At 39.9% G+C, this 16,903-nt stretch overlaps 1 protein-coding gene across 8 annotated transcripts in view; it reads left to right on the plus strand.

Annotated features, from left to right (window-relative positions):
• The window catches only part of FHOD3 (formin homology 2 domain containing 3), a 404,460-nt gene that overhangs the window by 229,268 nt on the left and 158,289 nt on the right, over positions 1–16,903 (plus strand). For all 8 annotated transcript variants that reach the window (XM_062569631.1, XM_062569632.1, XM_062569637.1 and 5 more), the window contains exon 6: positions 12,900–12,994. In XM_062569631.1, the coding sequence (XP_062425615.1) occupies positions 12,900–12,994 (95 nt within the window). The remainder of the gene's footprint in view (positions 1–12,899; positions 12,995–16,903) is intronic.

Here is a 16,903-nt window from a genome sequence, read left to right on the forward strand (position 1 = left end):
TTTGCACTAAGAAATTACTAGGATCACTCATTGGGAATGTGCTTTTTAGACAATATTTTCCAGCTCTTATTTTGAATGAAGTAGTGCTCAAAGCTAAAAAAATCGTGTTTCTTGAAATTGCTTTTGACAAAGTTAAGTTTGTGTGTGAGGTAGGTTGAATGAAGGTTTTCACAGTGATTTTAATTCTGTCATTTCTTAAAATTTGAGTGCTTGATTCTTTATGCCCGGTGTTCTTTTAATTTTTAAGTAAATACCTTCAGAAACTGTTAATTACTATGATCCATTTATCTTGTGGATTAACTATGCCGAAGATGCAGTATTCTACACTGGTTATGCACAGGGATTTTGGGTTCAGTCCACTTTACTTACTGAAACACAGTGTTGTGAAATGTTTAATAGCAAAAGCTGTTAAACTCTACTGTCTTCAAACTGCCTCTTTACCATAACTCTTCAGGGTTAGTATTATCCAGGGATCCCAGTTCTGTGTCACTTCAGAAAGTAGAGCATTAACCATAATATAGTCTCAGAAACATGTTTTTGTTCATGCAGCTGACAATCAATACTATTGTGGCCACAGAAGCATATCATCAGAATCACAGAATAAAATCACCAAAGAATGTTTTTGGAGGTAAAATTGATTTTTCAACTGTGTTTCTTATTTACATAACTTGTGAGGAACACAAAATTTAGACTTTCAAACTTTGATAAATGCGCCACCTTCATCTTTCTGTTTAGCTAGTGCACTATTGGCTCCCACCTGCCTCCAGATGGACGAAAACTAGTCACCCATGCTACCTGTCACATTTTTAGAGCCGATGAAGGTTGTAGCCCCAAATATTTTTCTTTCATTTTGAATATATTTTATTAACTTTTTATCTAATAAGAAAATAAAGTAAAATGTAGAGATTTTGTAAACGACTTTTCTGATAATCACTTGAAATTTAGGATTTAGTAACTCTTTGGCTGTGAATTCTGAGAAGGAAAAAAAAAAAACTTCCAACAAGATATGTAGTTGGTATGCATTCCACTTGGATATTAACTTGTCTAAATTCAGTTAGAGAGGAGAAGAGGAGTCCGAACATGACATTGCTGAAAATGATTTGGCTACATTTCTCCTTTAGAACAATAGCTTTAAGAGTCCCTGTAAGAAGGTGGGATTCAGTATTGAGAGGAATTCTCAGTGTCAGGGCAGTGAAGGAAACAAGAATGGAGGGATTAGAAGAGAATTACAATTAATTTGGGAGGAATCTTTGCTCATTATCTGAGATGAATGAGTAGAGACACAAAGCAACATTTTCAATCAATATTTTGGAAGAGTGCAGTCTCTCTGCTGAAAAGAGATTTTATAATGATGTCTCTTTCCTGCACCTTTTTCTCACGAGAAGTCCGCTTCAAATGTGCAATACGAACTTGTGACTCGAGCACATTCTTTACTGTGAGATTGGAAATGAGCCTCGACCCTAAATTTCACATAGCAGCAGACACGATTGAAGCAAAAAAGAATAAAAAGCACATTTAATGAAGTGTTATATCAGTTTGCTTTCTAGTGCTGACTTTGGCTTTGTTTAGCCGGTGCTTAAAGAACAGAGCCTTTCATTGATTTGCCCTAACAAGCATGAAGCCGGGAGATGAAAGTGTATTCTTCAATGGCACGCACATTACTGCAAGGTGGAGTCCGTACAAAATGTTAGCGACAAGCACAGCGTAAGAATGATAAATACCTTGAAAGTATACATACATCAGGAATTCAGTTTTGCTATCTGTCGCAATGCCATTGTGAAGAAAAGAAGTGGTGTAGCCAAATTAGGATCTACTCTTTACTGTTTTTTAAGGCAAATCAATGAATAAAAAATGAGGTGCACTTTTTCCTAAAATCATTTTACATCCCTCAATAGACAAAAATGTAGAGCTCTTGATTCAACCAGGCTTTATTTTCATGCCATTTAATTTGAATCTTTTGTAGCCCGCACTCTGTAATGAGGTCCTTAGGACAATGTAAGAAAGCCTGACTTCTAGCCTTTTGTTCGCTTTGAAACCCCAGAGTATGAATTTACTATGGCTTAATAGCAGTGACTGGAGCATCTAAACAGGCACACTTCTTTGCCCTACTTTGTTTAAGAATTACTTTAATTTAGTTCTGTTGGCTTCCAAGTGACATAAGCATCGAGGGAATCTTTAATGTATGTTGAAAATGACAATTACGTAAAGCAAATCATCTCTACCTTTTTGTCACTAATGTTTCAAATACTACTCAGGTGTCCCCCGAATGACCTTAATATTTCTGTGCTGTCTGTTTACTTCATGCATTTCTCTCTATGGAGATGAAGAAAGCAGATGCATATGTTCATAGGAACTTTCTGACTCAATTAGTATTTTGTAGCTCATGTCACTTTAGCACAACTGTTTGAGAAAAGCTAAAAATTACTTCTACTTAAGGTGTTGTGTACTGTTTCTTAAAATAACCCTTCTTCTGTTGTGAAACTTTTTGACGCACAGTCCCTTGCTTTCTTTATGTGACAATGTGTTTTGAAAAATGCACTGCCATATAAAGAAACAAAGTGAGACTTAAATACAGAAAGAATATAGCTGGAGAAATGCTTTTTTTGTTCTCTGCATAGCTCTTCCGTGGTATTCCCCAAACACATTTTTCATCACCAGTTAGAATAAACAGTGTTTGAATTTGACTGAAAACTGGAAAGCTACCTAAGTGTAACTTTTGGCAGCATGCTTGCTAACATTGCTTCCTGCAAAACCCTCTGTGAGAAGTGCTGTGAAATACCAGCAGTAGGATTACTGTAGTCAGTGATTCTTGTTTCTTCACTCATCTTTCCTTTGGTGTGCCTCTGTTCTTCAAGAATATAGCATATATTGTTTTTAAGGCCCATGGCTATTGGAGAGAATGGTGTAGTGTTTGATTTTAGGAGACCAGCTTTTGATCTTTACAGAAATAAGTTTATGCGCCCATTGAAATCATTTTGACTCTATATAAGCCTCCCTGCCAAAGTTCTAGTTATTTGAAGTGTATTTCGCTTTATTATCCAATTGAAATACTCTTATTTCAGGGTGCTAAACTGGCCCATTTTTAAGTGCTCGGAGTAGCACCTCTGAGAAAGAAGTTGAACTAAAAAAACAAATAATATTAAAAAAACCAAAATACTGCTATCTGGGGAAATATTAGTGCTTGTGACGGCAACAGCATGTTGCTATATGACAACGTGACATCACCGATCATATTTTAAACTTTAGTATGTACTGTTTGGGTAGAGCAATGTTCAAGATTTCAACATGCCCAGGAGTCTCTCTTTTTCCTTTTATTTCTGTTATTAGCTAGTAGTGCGCAGTCTTCTATGTTCCTTCTTTCAGCTTCCAGTGATTCTTTCTTTTTGTTTAGGAAAATGTAAATACTTGGAAATGTGGAAAATGTAAATTTTAGGAAATGTGAAAAATAGAAAGTCAATCAAGGACAAATCATCTTCACTTCAGAAGCGACAGGTTGCATTCTACAAGGTTTACTGTTGTCCTAACAAGAAGTGCTGTTGAGAACTAAAAATGTTCAGTATGTGAATGCCTTTTTACTTCCATATGTGCTAGTCCATTCGTTGAACAGTCTAGCGGTTTTACCCCTTCGTTTTCTTTACTTTTCACATAGGACAGAAACCCTATGACACTGTGCTTTTTCTGTTTTGGTAATCATTGCAAAAATACCTGACTGTAGTCAATTAAGTTGCTACTTGCATATAATAGGGAAAGAAAATGGTTTCATGTGTTTCCTTGGGATTTTCTGCACCCCAGGTCAGTGTCTGACAGTCAAAATAAGCAATTATTGCTATAACTGAATCGTGATTGCATTTTGTTTTCCGAACCCATACCTGACTGTTATGTTTTTCGATTTGAATGCTGCCTCTGTTTTCCAGGCTTAGCTTTTTGGCATTTGGAGGGGCTGCAGGAATTCCAGACCGCTGTGCTGTGTGAAATTGATAATGATTGATAAAAGACAGCTAGCACCTGCAGGGCCTCTCTTTGTGCAGGGCAAATAGGCTTCTGAGGAGTTCAAGAAAGGGAGCTGCAAAAATTATTTTTTTTCCATTCTGGAAAGGTTGATTTGTGTTTCTCTCTTTATACCTTCAAAGTCAGGATTAGTGTTATTTACACAGACAGAAGGCTTGCATTCATGATGATTAATGGGGAGGGGAAGGCCTTGAAATCCATCACTTCTAGCACATTGCCAGACTAAATTACTCAATTGGCTGCCAAATAGAATTGCTAAGGTCATTTTCTTTGCATCTTACCTGCTGAACTATGTTACTTAGGGTCACTGCTTGTTTAACTATGGCATGCTTGCTTAGGAGTTCAGCTGAATTTTCCTAGCTTAACCTTAAATTTAAGAAAAAAAACCATTGTTTTCTGGCTTCTAGCTCAGTTTACTTATCTCTAGGCTATGGATTACTCTTGAATTTAAATTCAGTTTGATTTAATTCGATTTAAATCTAATGGAAGGGAGTAAATACGTGACTGGAGAGAGTAGAGAAGATGGAGCCAGGCTGAGTGATGACCAGTGAAAAGACAAGAGATGATGGGCACAAACAGGAAATACAGGAAATTCTGTTTAAATAGAAGAAAAAAAAATACTGTACAGGAGCAGGTTGCCCAGCGAGGTTATGGAGCCTCCATCCTTGGAGATACTCATACCCAACTGGATGTGATCCTGAGCAATCTGCGGTATCTGGCCATGCCTTGAGTAGGGCTGTTGAGCTGGGCAACCCCCAGGGGTCCCTTCCAGCCTTCGCGTGTCTGTGGTTCAGACCACACTTTAGTGGTATTGTAAAGTGCTTGGATGCCTCAGCCTAAGTTCTTTATAAAATGCTTAAAACATGAAATTAAAGATGAGTCTGCCATTTGCAGAATTTTACTGATGTGTGAACTGTTTTAGCTTAAAACAGAGCTTAATTTCCACCATGCACCGAACGACTTCTTCGTATGCAGCAGGATCGGAAAGAGTACTTAGTGCAAAAAGCCACAGCTTAGGCTCTCAGATGTAAGCTAACTGGAGTAAATGCTGAAGTATTTGCACAGGTAGAGTCCTGTGCTTACCCTATACTTTTGCAGATACTTCATCTCACAAGAAAATCGCTCTTGGAAACACACCATCACTTACTGATTCTTGAGTATCGAGGTTCTGTGCACTAATGTCTTCACAGACAATATTTTAAAGCCACCAGAAAATTAAACCCTAATGAAATGGGCATATCTTTGTACACGTGCTGGAAGAATGCTTGTTTAATGTTACAGCCTAGGTTGATTCAATCAGGAAGCACTTGCCATAATCCAGCCCTCTATAAAACCTCATGGTATCATCTTTTTTTGGAATTGCAACACATTCTCTTTCTCCATAGGACTTTTGCTTCATGAAGGAACCAGAATGAATGGTCGTATTTTAATGTGCATCTAGTCAACCCTTTTTTTTTCTCACAAAATTAATTTTTTATGACCTTTTCTGTGGCATTCGTCATTAATGAATGATGCTATGCTTACTTTTACTAGCACACCTGATCTAGAGAAATGAAGATTTTTTAAAAATCAATTAAAATATATTTCTGTTAGATTTTTTTAGCAGTCTGTATTTGTAAATCATTCAAACCATCAAATTTGGCTTATGTTTTTTCTAAACAACTTAGCAATATGAGTTGGTATTCCTAGATTTTGGAGGGGGGAAATGATAGTGTCTGGTGTAAGCTTTTGCTTTTGGTCTGTGTCTGCATCAAATCAGTGCAAAATGTGAATATTTTGGTTTTCCATGCATGTAAACTTCTGTTTAGTTGAAATTACCTGCATTCCTAGACCTAAGGATGTTATACATTTGCTTGATATTTTGTTAGAAAGGCTGTATGAGAATTTACCACTTCAGTGCCTGCAGAGCAGTGATCTAATGCAGGAATGGGCTTGTTCATTCATTAAGAAGGGGTTTAATTGCAGGTTTCTTTTTAATGGGGCAATATTTTTACCTTCTAGTATATTTAAGCAGATTAGAGTACTCTGTTACGTATTGCCCTGCGTGTTGCCTCTCCTGCAAAGAGGACCAGCTTGCGCGGAAGTACTTAGGTTTCTTAAATAAGCTGCCAAGCGTCCTTTGAACTTGCTGCACACCCTTTTTTAAAATCCTGGGGAGAAAGGGTGGCAAAAGGAACATGAAAATGGAAACCAGCTAACTACTCGGGTACCTTTCCCCAAAAGAGGCGAGGGAAGAGGAGCTGCTGCTCCCCTGTCCCCAACCGCAGTCACCACCTGCTCCCTAAGTGAATAATTAGGCTCGGAAATGAGCTGCGCGCCCTGTGCCTGATTTACGACTGAGGTTTCTACCGACAATCAATTTCTTGGGACCGAAAAGCACTTGCCTGTGTCCCCTGCAGCCGGCTCCTGCGTCGTGGTGGTGCCCGTGCTTGGGGACACTCTGGAGGCCTGGTGCAGGGGGCCCCGGCCCCCGCGGCGCTGGGAGCCCTGCTCGGAGCTCTGCGGCGAGGCCGCGCTTTGCCGGGGGCCCCCGGCGAGCGCCGCGGCTGAGGGTGCTGATAAGGACGGACACGTGGCTGGAAGGGAACGACAGCAACGTGGCGCCGAAGGGCTCGCCGTTGCGCCGGGAGCGGCAGCAGTGTCAATCTCCCTCCGTGTTCCCTGTGCGTTTTGGTGGGCGAGGGAAACTCTTGCCAGCCTGTGCCACTTGGACAGACGGGAGCTTGGAAACAGGGAGCTTTAACGGACCGACTGAAATTTTAAGTCTCCGAATATACACGTGCCGTCGCTTTGGAGTTAAAATAATGATGAAAGCACATTTTGAAGCAGAGAGTAAAACCAAGCAACCAAATAAATAAATAAATAGTTTCTTTGCGAGCTTGACCCTGATTTTTAAATGAAACATGCTTTTAAGGGCAGGTTGCAGCATGTCATTGGAGCGAGCAATGTCAGCCGCCAGGCCCGCGCGTGTCGCACGCAGGTGCGCTGGCTGCGCTGGGGGAGCACATGGTTGGGCCGCCCCGTTGGTCCAGCTTTGCCCAGAGATGGCCTCTGGCAAGCAGTGTCACCTGAGCCTCTAATCTCGGGGGGGGGGGGGGGGTTCTGGTTCGTGCTTTTGTCACTCATTTGCAGCCTGAAAATAGAGGGATTTTGTTATACGTTTGTATGTTTTGCTGTCAGAATGGAAGGAAAAATGAAGATTGTGCTTAAAAGCCTATAAACTCTACCTGTAAACTGCAGACCTGTGAAAATATCTGAACTTCGAGTAATACATTGGGTCTGAAACTAGCAGGCTGAAGTTTCCACATCCTTTTGAGCCTTACTGTGTAAGACTGAAAGCTAGACTTTAAGCAGTGTCAGCTGGGGTAAAACCTTCTGCTTTACATTAACAGCACATTCCCATCTGTGCAAAACTGTCTTGGCAGTTTCGGTTTACAACTTTAGTCTTGTCTCTTTTGTGAAGAAGTCAAATAACTGATTAATAGAGTTCTGAAAAATGAATTTCTTACCATGTTTCAACCGTGATGTCTGTGCTAAAGGAAGGAATAAATGAACAGGAGCTAAGAGGAAGGGTCAAGCAAAGAGTTGGGGTTTAAAAAAACTTTGATGAGAGGTAAAAAATATCTGTGTGCTGGTGGCCAAAAATAAAATCATTTTCTGACTTCCTGGATGATATTACTGATAGCTTTGGCAGGAGTAAAGAAATAGGAATTAGGTGTGTAAATAGCGGATTTTGCGCTGAAACTAAAACAAAGTGTATCACTGGTAACAATGCAAAAGAAAAGTCCTAAAAATTGTAGCCGGTTCTCACCTTGTGGAATGAGTATTACTCTTTGGGACTAGCACAGTGCTGCTTAATAAGACTGTTTTCAGAAGGGGTGAAGAGACCAGGTGATCTGTTTTGTCTGACTTACCTCTCAGAAGCAGGGACTCTTAGTGTGTTTCTATTAATTTTCAAGTAGTTGGATGGTAAAAAGTTGTGCTTCTCATCACCATAAGAGAAAAAAGGTCTTTTATAGTAAGCAGTGTAAATTGGTGATAGTAACGCTAACTTTTTCAGGCCTGAACCTTTGCAAGTTTTGGGGACTTCCTTTTTTTAAATTTTTAATAGTATTTCATAATACTGTCTGAATGCTGCTGGTTCGCTTCAGTAACCATTAATGATGGTAAATTGTGTGCTAACCAGGCAGAACTGAATGATTGGCTTGAAATCCGTGTTGAGCTTGTAATTTGTGCTCCAGTGTACTTTTTAGTGTAGTTTAATATCCTGGGATATTAAACTGGGATATTGCACAGTGTGCAAGCACCGGCTGTGAAATGTGTTACAAGCAAATCTAGAACCTCCAGACACCTTCATAATATAATAGTAGACAACAGTATTAGCTCCCTCATGTTGTCCTTGACTAGACAGATGCTGAAATTTTCTCCTTGATCAAGATGTTGTCTTTGTAGGAGTATGCCTTTTTGGCATCCAGTATAGTGTAAATAAGCCAGTAATTTTTGTGGACTATTCCAAGTAGAGTGGAGGCAATCACACAAACCTTTCATAGCTCATTAAATGAGGTAGAAAGGTGTTTTCTCCTAGAAGTGTTTGCCATATCATGAGGAGACTAGATTTTTACGCTGGTAAAAATAAGGTGAAAATCTGGCCAACTGTTTAAGTGGTAAATGACAAAATACTGTTGTTTCTATTTATTTGACACTCATGAAATGTGCAAAACGTTTATAACTTATAGGTAAGATATTAGAGGGAAAGGGAGAGGAGGTCCTAGGAGAAGGCTGTGATATAAAGGATTCTCAGTACACTTCAACGCATATTTTAACCCAAAGTAAATCAATGCATGTGCAGCAGAGAAGATGGAACTTGCCACCAGCTGGAACAAGGGTAGGTAAGAGCATGTCTGGGAGGCAGCAGCAGTGGCAAAGATGATTTTTAACAGCAGTTCTTCCAAATTAGGGTCATTACAGCTCTGTATAGCACTTAGGCTCACCCATCACTATACAGCCTGTAGCATGCACCACTACTGCTGCATATGAAGCTCCTGCTGAATTCGGGCTGGAAGCTCTCCTGGGAGCTGAAATCTGCTGAGAGACAGGGGCTGGCTTGGGCCCACTTTATTGTGCCTGTTTGTTTATTCTTATTTAAACAAATGTAACCACAATACATGTCACTGCTGTAACTCTGATGTGATGAATAGGGTTTGACTTTTAGAAAGCTTGAAGAAGATCATGTTTCAGCTGATTTAGTGCTGCTATTTTCTCTAAGTTTTGTGGTACAAATATGAAGTGGATAGAGAAGATGAGAGAAGCAGGTGTGTGTAGGCAGGAATTAGCTTTGAAAAGTTTGAAGCTCTGGATGGGAGAAATAGAAGACTTTTGCTTAAAATTATGTTCAAGAGGATGAAATTTTATGGTATTTTTTTCCTCTTTTTGTCCTGTTAATTCTACATTAAAAAAAAAAAAAAAAAAAAAAAAAAAGCCCAACAATGTGTCAGTGCCAAGACAGGCAAGTTTTTAGAAGTTTTCTTAAAACCACAGCTATCTATGAAGTTTCTGGCAGATCTGCCTTTTTCTAACCTAAGCCTTTCCTAAGAAATCCAGCAATATTCTACTTGAAAACAACTATGGGTAAAGTCATAAGCTACTTTCACATAAGATTAAGGGTTTGACAAAGGTACTGGGAACAAAGGAATTCCAGATTAAGTCTGCTCCATATTTAACCCCCTTCTGCCAGCCCCCTATTGCACAATAGCAAGCTTTCCTAATGCAAGTATGTTGTTGATATACTTCCAACAAGAATTCCAGTTAGCCAAGAGATGGGATTAAATGGATTAAATAGCCTCCTTATTTTTCAGTGAGAAAAGGAGTTTGGTTGAAGGTGCATACAAATAGGTGCTTAAATGATTTTGAACCAGATTGGCCTTCTGAACCAACCTCAGATTGCTCTAGATTGCATTGCAAATTATCCTGCTTTTCTTTTTTAACGAGAATCTGCATGGTGTTTGTGTGTGCGTGTTCATGCTGACATGCACATGTTTGTGGGTACATGGACATTTTTAACTCTAACATTTTTAACAGATTACGGTCATGGGCTAAAAGATGGGCTACAGTTACAGAGAAAAGCTGCAGAGAACATAAAACTGCGTGGGGTGCCCTGTGGCTAGCCTGCCATCCTTCCCCATCTTGGTACAACACTGGTGAGCCCCACTCAGTCAGACGCGTGCCCCAGGAGGGCCTGAGAGCCCACTCCATTCCTGTGTTGTGTGGCTGCTAGATGGTACCTCTTCTTCAGCACAGACATTGCACGTGTTATAAAAAAATAATGCTTTCCTTGCACTCTTCTCGTGAAATTAAATTCTTTTCCTTTGCTAAGAGTTTATAAGGCAGCAGCTTCCTGCAGAGGGCACCTATTAAGTACATACAGATTCTCTGTAGCTTATTCCTTCTAACGAAAGCTGATTTACCCTCAACCCCATAATGTCTTGCTTTCATTTTTGTGACCATGAAGACAGGAAATAAGAATATGAAGCTCCATTCCAAGGTCTGGCAGCAGCTGGTAACTCCATGTGTGGCAGAAAATTACTGACTTCTATGTGGACAATGTGGCTCTGCAGCAAACATATCTTTTGCCTAAGCTATTTCATGATGTTCTCTGTAATTCTTAGTCCTGTGAAACTTCTCGTTATTGGTTGCTAGTTTGAATGGCAGCAGTAGTTTCTTTCACTTGTTAGTAATTCTCCACCGAGTTCCAAAAGAATAATCATATTATTGTAAAGATGTAGATAATATTAGATACTTGGGATAGCATCTGATAAAGACAGAAAAAGTGGAGAGGATTGAGAGAGGGGGACAAGATTAGTGATATCTGAGAAAAATTGCCAGGAATCTCCTAAATTTTGTTGTAGTTTCTTTGTAAGGTCTACTATTTTGCCTTTACCTGTTGTTATGAAGAGTAATGCAGACCCCATCTCATGTAAGCATCCAGGCTAGCTGGTCTTAAGCATAAGGAGTAGAGAAATTTTCTATTGTGCGCATGTTTTTTCCTTTAAAAGCAGACTTCTTGCTGTCTTTGATTTCTATATTAATTTGGAAAGCATGTGCCAAGAGTAAAATTTGTTTCACATTTGTTTCAAATTCAAATTAAATCCCTTCACCCCCAACCAAAGAATTTGCAGGAGAGGGGAAAAAAAGAAAGAAAGAAGGAAAGGCTTGGTGACTTTATCATGGCTTGATCTCATCCCGATCAAAGGCCAAATCTTTTTAGTAGTGAAAGGAAGTAAAAACAAGAATTAAAAACTTTCTCTGATTACTGATGGGGAGCAGTGTTCTCCCCTTTCTTGTACTTGTAAGGAGATGGTACAAAGAAGCCCTTTATGCACTCAGGGTAATTCTTATCTCTTCTTGCTGACTGGCTGCAGCTCTAATTTTACCTTAACACTCAGGCCTGTGTCCCTCCTGCCTAATTTGATTCAGCTGAGCCATGCGCCTTTAGGAGCGTGCTGAATGATCGCTTCCTGTGTAGCGGGCCAGATGTGGCCGTACGCGAAAGGCAGTGCAGCCGGCCTGAGATACCTGAGATACTAGTTATCTTCTTGAGACAGCGCTTGCTCTCGCTTTCTGGCTTGATTGACTACATAGGGTAACGACTTTTTTTTTTTTTTTTTTTTTTTTTAACTCTAAGGAGACCACCTGGAGCAAAGAGAAAAGGAGGAGACTTAACTGAGGTTACAGGGGGCAGCTAGGTGTCTGGCCGTAGGGCCGTACGTAAGCGCTTGCCTAACGTTCGCTTCTTTGCGAAGATCCCCTCGAGAAGAAAGCACAGCTGCACTTTGCACAACCTACGTAAAAGTTAGCAAAGGTTTGGAGCGTGTTTGGAAGATTAATAGCATCATAATTTTCCTCACCCTGTGGGTCAGCCCTCTCCCCCCCCCCCCCCGCCCCCATAAAACAACGTGCTTGTGCCTTGTCAGATTGTGCGTTACCTAATGGAGCTGTTAAGCCAACAGGCCGTGCTGAAAGGCGTTACATCAGTGAGGTCTTTTTCATCCTGCTATGCTTTGATCTCCTGCTATAAAGTGGAAGATCTAACAAGGGGAAGGTTTTGAAGATACGAGATTAATTTTGCTAATCCACTTTTCATAATCCGTATGAAAAAAATGTCTTGTTTTATCAGTCAAAAAAGATTTGATAGCTGTTGTGTTTAGAAAGTCTCATATTAGCAGGATTGCAAAGAAGGAAATTGTTGCTATGAAGTACTGTGTTAGCATGTGTTGAAATGTTATTTTTTAAGTGCTTTAGAATAAATGAAGGGGTTTTTTTATTCATGTTTTGTTTTATTTTCTCACTAAAGTGCAAAAGTTAGTCATTTGCCAGAGACCACTGTGCACTGGTGAATATTTGCTATACTTGTTTGTGTTAATTGCTCTATTTTAATTTCAAATCACTGAAATTCAGTGTAACAGTCAACATAATCCAAATATACTGATTCCAAGCATTACATAGTGCTGAAACAAAAGGTAACAATATTGGCTCACAGAATATACAAGTTGTAGATGCTGGAACCGTTTGGACAGACAGCGATAGCAAGCCCTATGCAGCAGGCTATTTGCAGAGCTTGGGGAAAATACAGTGTAACATCTTTTAGAAAAGAACAAGCGCCTTTGCTTGCCCTTGGATGAAATCCACACTTACTTCATCCCAAAGAAATCAGAAGTGTTATTGCATTTACCTAGGGACATCACCCAGCAGAATCTTGCCCAAAATCTTGTGTTAGGTCAGCTCCTCATGTCTCTGGAAAATGCTGCTAACAGTAAGTTGCCCCACTAACTAGCACTGTAGGACATATTCTCCAAATCTGATTATATTTTCTGTATCGTTTTTCTTTACGATAGCTTTGGGCCAAATCATGCTGTATGTCGATGGTATGAACGGAGTAATAAATCATAATGAAACTGTCCAGTGGCTGTACACGCTTATTGGATCAAAGGTAAGATGTGCTCCCATATTCTTGTTTTATATGTTTGCGGTGGTTTTTAAATGTGTTTTATTTGTATTATATGCTTGTTTAGGGTTTAAACACACTCTGTCTTAGGCTATAAATGATTACACAACTCTGCACAGAAACCTAGGCACACTGGACTGTTATTTTTTTATAGTATTTTATGCTGTTGGCACATACTTTGTTTTCAAAAGCAAAGAGTAGCCCTATATTATTGTCTGTACTGTCATTGCAGTTCATGATGGCGAAGATTACTTTTTTTTTTTTTTTTTTTTTTGCAGCTGTTCTTCCGAGGATGCTATTTGGAAGTGGGATTTGTTGTGTATTTTGTCTTGCTTTTTTGTCCCCCTTTCAGTTCTATGAATGCAAATCCTTTTCTATAGTTTATCTTTTACATAGTACTCAATTACGCTCAGCCTTGGTCGAGAAAAGTTTATAGTGACTTCCTGTTTGTGCCTAAAAGGCTTTAAAAGACGAAGCCTGGTGCCTGTCTGCAGAGCGTACTTTGCTGAACCCTGCATTCAGGGAGGCAACAACTGAATACCTGTATCAAAATATATGCTACTCAAGTTGTCCGACCCCATGGAGCAGGAAGTTATATAGTGCACAAACCACTTTTAAGGACATCTATCCTGGAGGTGGAGAAGGAAGCAGAACATGAATTCTGCTAATACTCCAAAGGGTTTTAGGCAGGGCTATACTCTCAAAGGGTTGTAGGTAGGTAGAGCTACAATTATAGTATTCTGCCATGTGTTTGCTCTCAAATCTAAGGGTCTTCATTATAGTCTACAGGGAGTGCTCCTGCTCTTGTCACTTAGATCTGCTTGGGACAGACTTGAATGACAGAGTAGCTAGAAAAGTGTATGTTGGCTAATATTAAAAACTTGTGAAAGCTCTTCCATAATTAGCGGAGCTGAATCCGTAGTTAGAAATACCAGGAAATTTCCAGAGACTTTTCAGAAGTGGCTGAGCCGTGATAGTTGTTGCTGGATACTGTAGTGACAAAAAGTCATAGAGATACTGTTGCTTTTTCCTTTCTTTTCCTTTCCCATTTAAAATACCTTTCATAACAGAAAAAGAGCTTAGTGTCCCAGGGGCCTTTTTTTAGCCACTACAGAATTTTTGCTACAATGTGCAAATTTCACTGCTGCAGAAGGTTATCAAGTCAAAAAACAGATGCTGCAATCTTACAAGAACTGATATATTCTGGATTGACTAGCAATATTGGTAGATATTAAAACTAAGATGATAACTATGATTATCAAATCTCAGGCATACAGGGCATGGTTAAATGAGCAGTGCATGTTTGGGAGAAGATTAGGAGAAGATTTTCCCCCACGTAAAGTGTTCCACTGTTGGCCGGGTGTTACACTGGGCAGTTTGCCCTCTCGAAACACGGAAAGTTAGCCACAATTGGAAAAAACATGCCGAAAGAGAGAAAAGTGGTTTTCTTGGTATGGACCCTCATTTTCTATGGAACAGATGAGAGAGGCAAGCAAAAAAAAAGGGAAAAACTTGCCATAATGTCCATGATTATTTTAATTCTCGAGTGCTTGTAATGGGAGTGGGCTAAAGAGTGAGAGAAATGTGGCTGTACTGCTACCTTGCACATTAAATTCCGGCTAGATTTTCTTGACTAAAGTACTTTAACTCTCTTTAAGCTCCTGTCTCCCTCCCCCATAGTCAACCCAAATGATTATCTCCATATCCTGGCTCCATGCCTGCAGCTAAGGAATGCAGGCAATGTGCTTTGAATAGTTGGGTTTCAGGTAGCATCAAAGTCACTTTTTCATTATTATTTGACTTTGTTGGAAGAGAGCTCTCTTCCAACAAAGTCCCCATCTGTGTGCCGACACTTAATCGAAGTGTGACGTGCTTGCTATCAGAGTGCGCGGTGTGACAGCTGCTTTATGCGCTTAAAGGTGGGCTTGACTTTCTGTGAAAATTGAATCTGTGGAATTTGCAACATACCTACAATCTAATTTGCAGCCCTGCTATGCCAGTTCTTTCTCTGCAGCCATGAAGGGGAAAAATCTGTTAACACTGCTGAACAAAAAGGAATAGTAAAATTGCCAATTAAGTATCAGGACAAATCCCTTTAAGAGGAAACAGAAGGAATACAGTCATTAGCTGCCGCAGCTGTGGCTGGACACCTTGTTTCTTGTTTTCTCAGACTCTGCAGCAGAGACAATTGAATCTGTTCTGCTGCAGATTTTTTCTGTCAAATTTTATAATGGTTCTGACCCTTTACTGTTACTTGCTCTGCTCTATTTGTATACGGCTTCTGGCTCTTTCTCCATTGCTCACTTATATATTACTGTGTGTGCTTTTCCACGTCAGGGGCACACATTCAGCAGAGGACCTCAGGGTTTGTCACACTCAGTCATGCCATAGCTATTCTTTTGTCACCTGCCTCCAAGTTTACTCTAGGCACCTAGTGATACTTCTGCATGGAGACAGGGGAAGAGGAGAGAGGATTGAAAGTGAAATTAGCCAGAAAGAAGGTACATAAATGATTTCTGGAAAGTCTGTCTCGATTGTTGCCATTTTGTTCTTCACTCTTGCTAATTTTACTGTGGTTTTAGTCATCCATAGATGCTTATATAAATGGATTACCAAAAGCTGCTGTTAATTTTAATACTATGTTGTCAAAATTCACTCTAAACTCAGTTATTGGGGAGATGATTAAAATTCCAGTGGTGTGGTAGTGCTAATATCCTTTTACTTGATCAGATGCACCTGAAGTGTCAGGGTGAGAAACTGAAAAGAGAGGAGAAGGTTAATCTTAGATGACTCACACTCACTACTGGGGGAAAAAATCTCCTGTTTCAACTTGGTGTTATATAGGTGTTAAATTGGAAACTAGAAGTTAACAATGCTCTTCCTCTCCGTGCTGTCTAAAGGTAAGTGCATCTAGCAGCAAATCTTAACCTTGTAGGGCCACTGCCAGTCCCTTGCAAGATGTATCCAGTTACCGTGAGACTGTGGCAATGTGATTTCCTTTCCACAGACTGGCTGTAGATCCATTTGCAGTCATCAGTGGCTCATAGATCGCTGGCATAAAACACTTAGCACATAATCCCAATTTAAATGTATATCACTACTATTTCATCATTAATTATAGAGGCAGCAATTCAGCAGTCTCTCCCTGTTGAACGAAGCATTCAAGTATGTACTTAATTGTAGGTGTGTGGTTGGCTTCCATTCTGTTGGCTTCCAGGGATCTTTAATACATATCTGAAGTCAGCAGTGTACTGCTGTAATAGTAACAAAGAGCGCTATAGCAGGACCAAGGATCTGATCATATTATATAGGCTGAAAGTTATGCATATAGGAAATATCTATGTCAACCAAATTTTCCTTTGGTGTTCCTTGGTAGCTTGGAACTTTGATTCAAGATACTTTGCTTTACCTCACGCCCCCCCCCCCCCCCCCAAAAAAAAAAGAGTCAATGAATTCTAGCTAACATTACTTTCAGAATTTCTCACCTCCCCAAAAATGCTATTTAAAAAAAAAAAAGAAAGAAAGAAAGAAAATGGAGAAACTAACTTATCAAGGATCTTGCTGTAACTGCCTTAATGTAAATCTCGGTTCAGCTTCACAGCATCTGGGAAATGATACTTCAACATTTTTTTCAGGGTTCCTGCCAGCTGTATGTTGCTGCTGCTGAGGTTAGAATTAAGTTTTTGCATTAGATCACAAGTTATAGTTAGCCTGGTTGTAAAGGGGTCTGAGGCTTGTGTTCATGCTGGCAGCTGGCACCACAGAGCTCCATGGTGGGTCACTCCCTGGCAGAGTCTCTGGGTGATGGTGATGGCAGGGCACGTTGGAAAATTTCTCTTACCTAAAACAAGGGATCCCAGGTTAAAGACATATGTGTACTCAGTGATACTGAGT

The sequence above is a fragment of the Rhea pennata genome, chromosome 2, assembly GCF_028389875.1.
Source record: "Rhea pennata isolate bPtePen1 chromosome 2, bPtePen1.pri, whole genome shotgun sequence".
In the NCBI taxonomy this organism is placed as follows: domain Eukaryota; kingdom Metazoa; phylum Chordata; class Aves; order Rheiformes; family Rheidae; genus Rhea; species Rhea pennata.